Raw genomic sequence first — 5,834 nt, forward strand, 5'->3', positions numbered from 1 at the left:
GTTACAAAGCTGTGGAACAACACCATGACCGAGGTATGTTTACCATCAACATGAACATTATTGTAGCTTTAAAACAATGCAAACTATGACCAACAAGAAACACATTCGGGTCAAAATGTTCCAAAGAATGTGACATCTTTTTTTGTATCTATTATTTTGCACTCATGCACTGACTGGTCCTAATTATGTATAAACTGAATCTATAACACATTCAATAAGAGTACTCCCTTTTAGAACATGTGCCTATCCGTCTGTCAGATTATAAACTATCGTTAAAATGTCTGGTGTGATATTGTAAAATATCTCTCCTCAAAGGAGTCCTAATGAAAAATATCCACATGAAAATATTTTAACGGCCCGTGGAGAGTTTCAGGTACTGTAGAAATCTTCCCCCGAAAGTCCTCGGAATCATTCCAACACTGTATCTGGTACTATTTACCAGTTCATTTCACATACGCATACATAATATCCGGTACATTATGTAGAAAGAAAACGAGTTTTAACCATAGGCTACTACAGTAGGTACCTAGTAGCCTATGGTTAAAACTCGTTTTCTTTCAAAACTCTTTCTTTACAAGCTTGAAAGAAAAACTTTTAAAGAAAACTTTCCTCATTTGACTGTGGTTGAACAATGGCTCTAACATCATAAAGTGGCGCGTCTGCCCGTATAGTGCTTTCAGTATGTCAACAGACGCTTTTGTTGCAAAAATGCAGTTTTTCAGACAGCTTATTTTCTGCAGACCTTGACTTCTTAAAGTCAGCGTGAGACGGAAAAATAAGTAAAGCGCACACACATAGTCCTTATACGTCAAGCTCTTCTGAAGGCAATAGCAGGGAATGAAACAGATATAAAGCCAATAACATCCAGCAGTAGCAGTACAAACTGAAAAGATGAACTTGTTCAACTTCATGTCAACATGGCAGACTTGCACACATACGGTTAAGAAACTACTTTTTGATGGATCAATCATTATCCAAGTGACAAAACTACATACTGACGAATTCTATGTTGATACACAGTCCACAAAGCCCTTCCCTATTATTGTTTATCTGTGTCAAAACTTCCATTGTATGCTTTTTCTTTTAGCTGCCTGTATAGTGCCTTCAGTATGTCAACAGATGCTTTTGTTGCAAAAGTGATGTTTTTCAGACATCTCATTATTGTATACTTTCTGCAGACCTTGACTTCTTAAAGTCAGTGTGAGAGGGATAAATAAGTATAGGCCAATAAAGCGGACACATAGTCCTTATACAGTAAGCTCTTCTGAACAAAATAGCAAGGCAATGAAATGGATATAAAGCCAACCAGAAGTACAAACTGAAAAGATGAACTCGTTCAACTTAATGTCAACAGGCTCACACATACGGTTAAGAAACTTATTTTTGATAGTCGGATGGACCCTTCGCTAAACCCCACCCCAAAAGCGATTGTCCAATGCCAGCTTAGCAACCGTTGTTAGCCTGGCATAGGTCTGGCAAGCTTTCGTCACCTGCCATAGCTGTCAATGTTATTTCGCCCGCACACACACAATCATTTGCAACATAATAGCAAGAATAGGAATACCACGATAACGCAATGGTGACTATGAACCACGTTCCCAAACCCGTTGGAGGCTGCTTTTCCCAAGCTGAAATCTGCACTTAAACTGCAAGGCTGCATGGCTGTGTTGTTGAACACATACACAGCTTAACGTCGGGTTACACGACTCACTCGTCAATAATAGGCTACTAATCACCGTAATCGTTAAAGTATATTTATTCATTTGTTTGTCTATTTATTAACTGCTACTGCAGTCTTACTATGCGGTACATGAAAACTCCTGTTACAGTCATGGATGAACTTCAACCTGGTGTTTGCACTTTCTCCATTTACGGTCCGTACATCTATATAAACGTTCAGATTTTAAATATAAAGTGCTTACCCCATGGCCACGGATGTTACAATTATGCACGGGACTCTCAAAAGTACCCGTATATTCTGTATTGTTCAATAAAAAGCATTTTAATCCGATCAGTGGCCATTTTCTTATAATGTATCAGAGTGCAATACACCTACCAACCGATATGGTCACTCAGTTGAAAGCATAAGGAGAAAATGGCCACCGATCAGATTAAAATGCTTTTTATTGAAGAATACGGATGATACGGGTACTTCTGAGAGCCCGTACATACATGTAACATCCGTGGCCATGGGATAAGCACTTTATATTCGAAATATGAACGTTTATGTAGATGTATGGGCCATAAATAGAGAAAGTGCAAACACCAGGTTGAAGTTCATCCATGACGGTCGTGACAGTCGACCGTCGTGTATAGAAATTGATCTATTGAAGATTCTGACTTTCAAATGTATATTTTTTGTTTTGATTGTATTGCTGTATTGTTGTATTGTGCTTTCTGCTTTGGCAATGTAAACGTATGTTTTCTCATGCCAATAAAGCCCTTTGAATTGAATTGAATTGTATCCATGGCTATTACTCCCTCTAACATTTCCCATGTTTTTAGTTTATTGAAATAATGTCATGCACATTTGTCCAGTGCATAGCCTACTGCAGGCCTTGTTGACTAGATTTAGAAGAGATTTTGAAGCTCTTTCTCCTGAAATGATCGATTATTTTTAAGGGGAAAAGCCATCATTTAACATGCAAGTCAATGGGTGAGAAGCAGAGTTTGCCAGGCGCTGCCAGGCCTGGGTGTGACTAACTTCGCACCACCAGTCACAGAGTGGAGTGGGTGGGGCTTAGCGAAGGGTCCATTATATGCAAGTTACACAGTCTACAAAACCCTTCCCTATTCCTTTGTTAGTGTTTTCTTTTTTGTAACACAAAAATTGTAGCACGTTTTTTGTCTCTGTCAAAATTGCCATTGTATGTTTTGTCTTTAGATGCAGTGCTGTGGTTTTAGCAACTACACAGACTTTATGGATTCCCAGTATCTGAACCAGACTGGAGGCTACCTCCCATTGAGCTGTTGCCACCAGTTCAATGGCACCACCTGCAGCCCACCAATGGCACAGCGTAATCCTGTACAGGTGAGGAAGACAACACCTCTTATCTATGATAATCAGCAGAGTAATAGCATAACATGTCCCTATTTTAGGCATGCCATTATAGGTGAAAAATGCAAAATAAATAAATAAACGTTCAAACGTTTTTGAAAGTAGCCCATGTACAAGCATTTTTGAATAGGGCGTTAGTGGTTAAGTACAGGGAAAAAAAGGAAAAAAAGATTATTCATGGCCATTGAGGCACCCATCTCTATAGTATAATATAGTATCTAATGGCTTACCGGCCATTATGTGGCCCGATTACAAGAGGATGTGAAAATGTACTGTTCCATAAGTACAGTCTCGAAATGTACCGCTCAAAAGTGAGGATAAAATGATCCATTTGGCCCAGTTACAGCTATGGTTTAACTACTTTTGAACTACATTTCTGGTACAGGAAGAAATATAACACTGTGTCTTTGTCTCTGACAAGGTGACGTAGCTAGTTTTATGTAGCTTCAAAACAATGCAGTTAATAAAAAAATATATCTAGTTCAGGTCATCATTGTAAATTTGATTAAAAGGTCATGGGCATTGGCCATTAATGTTTCTATTTGTACTCAGCCAATTGGTTATGTATTATGGCGTTAAATCATGAATACACATTTTGGAATATGTGACAAATTCCTCGGAAAAAACATACATAATATGCACATACTGTACATGTGGCTTACCCTGACTGTATTTTGCTCTAGGGATGTTTTGAAGAGATTCTAGAGCTCCTCAAGAGGAATGCCAACATTGTGGGTGGAATAGCAGCAGGAATTGGTATCTTGGAGGTGAGTTCACATGTGAAAATTCACTTTACATCTGCACTTACTTCTGTCAGGGAGTCTCTGATACGTTCACTTCAATCTGCAGAGAACTGTTCTTACTGAGCTGGTGCAATAACTGAGAACCCCCCCCCCCCTCCCCCTTCAGTTTATATTCTCACAGTAATCCCTGTAATAGTTAAAACCACTTAAACCCTGTATACGTCTTTGACCGGAGTCCCCCAGGGGTCTATACTATACCCCCTCCTTTTTCCCTCTACACCAAATCTCTTCGCAGAAACTAGAATATCTACAAGCTCACAACGCATCGCATTGAGACACATCGTGAGCTTGTAGATCTGTTACTTTCGCAGAATGTTCGCCCCCACATTAGGGACGCTATGGTTCATGTGGTTAAGATGACAATGGCGAGAGAGCTGCCCATTCCACACGCAGTGCTAAACACTTAAAAACACAAAGAATCAATCATTATATGATACAGTACTAGAAATGCCCTCAGCCAGGTAATTCGAGTTAGTCCATTTTTTATAATGAATGACTTTATTATTACAAAAATAGATGAGAAGTTGAATTTTAATATTAATCAAAAGTTTGTTTCTTTCTCCCTAGATTGCAGCGATGATTGTGTCAATGTACCTCTACTGTCACATGGACAAACGAGTCAGCTGAGACTCTGCTATGTGTTATACACTGTAAGGATGCTGTTTCATCTCAATCTAGCTGTATTAGGGTATCTTGTGGCATGTCTGTAGAATGAAACGAGTCTCTGAAAACTGATTTGATTTAACTTAAAATGCACAGTTTAGCTTGGTTATTTTAGATTTTATGTCATGATATGTTTTTCACACTGTACTACTATCACACAAATAGCTGCTTCCCTTCTTAGGATTTTTTTTCTTTTTTTTACTGCAGTTTTAATTTAAGGCACTTATCTATGGAACACGGATGTAGCATAATATATAAATTGAGATGGTGCAATGCTTTTACCTATTGAATCCACACATGTTGAATGTAAATATTTCATATTGCCAATAAAATATATCAACCATTTGGCAAGTTGGATTTGCACACATAATCAGTGTGTTGCTCTGTGATTTTCTCATAGACCATGGAATCTGTGTTGACAGGCAGATGGATTTCACAAATGTACATAAGGCTTAAGCACACACACTGCGGCTGCCTTTTGTCTGGTGCTTAAACTTGTTTACTCTTAGATTTCCTACAGCTTTTAGTGGACTAGCTGTCACGTAATGGCATCGTCCAATGGTGAAGTTCCAGATAATGCTTTTGGTGTCGTATTTGGAATAATGTTCATATCCTTTGGGCGTCTTTAAGGTCATGGTTGATCCTCATGCCTGCCACGTCAAACGGCACTCAATACAAGTGTGTTGTGTGAAGAATGAGCCACTTTACACACAGTTCGGGCTGGATTTTCTCATAAATGGCAAGGCCCGGGCTGAAAAGGGCACCACGCAGGGCAGTGCTTCAATTCATCTCTGAGCCGTTGCACTGCAGACTATGATTCATTGCCGTTCCATCTCGTGCCCTTGAAGACAAGACTGGCCACGTTGTAGGACAAAGCTGAGTAAATATTGACCATTAAAAGCCTTCATAATGGACAAGAGGGATTCAGAGAACCAGTGTTGTTGTGGTTGTGCATCGGGTTATTGCTCCTGAATTAGTGTAATCATCACAGATCCCTGTGCAAATCCATGACAGCGGCCATGCCTTTGTTCCCCCGTGTCTCTTTGACTACGGAGCAACTCTCCCAGAGAGGCAAGGAGAGTGCGAGAGTGCGAGAGAGATAGAGAGAGATAGATAGAGAGAGACAGAAAGAATTAGAGAGAAGTGCAGATGGTGAGGGATAAAGTACAAAAGAGAGACATAGATGAGATGGCAGAGGAGAGAGCATCACAGTGAGACAAAAGATGAGCTGGTGAGAACGCCCCAGCATATCCCCTTATTTTATCCAGTTCGATTATACATCTGCCAAGTATTTAGAGCTAAAGCTGTCA

At 39.6% G+C, this 5,834-nt stretch overlaps 1 protein-coding gene across 1 annotated transcript in view; it reads left to right on the plus strand.

Annotated features, from left to right (window-relative positions):
* The window catches only part of tspan1 (tetraspanin 1), a 20,021-nt gene extending 15,178 nt beyond the window's left edge, over positions 1–4,843 (plus strand). The window contains exons 5-8 of the mRNA XM_080429996.1: positions 1–33; positions 2,885–3,031; positions 3,742–3,825; positions 4,429–4,843. The exon at positions 1–33 is cut by the window's left edge and continues 66 nt beyond it. Of these exons, the coding sequence (XP_080286122.1) occupies positions 1–33; positions 2,885–3,031; positions 3,742–3,825; positions 4,429–4,488 (324 nt within the window). The 3' untranslated portion in view covers positions 4,489–4,843. The remainder of the gene's footprint in view (positions 34–2,884; positions 3,032–3,741; positions 3,826–4,428) is intronic.
* Positions 4,844–5,834: the final 991 nt, after the last annotated feature.

This window comes from Gymnoscopelus braueri (genome assembly GCF_963280865.1).
Source record: "Gymnoscopelus braueri genome assembly, chromosome: 6".
NCBI lineage: Eukaryota > Metazoa > Chordata > Actinopteri > Myctophiformes > Myctophidae > Gymnoscopelus > Gymnoscopelus braueri.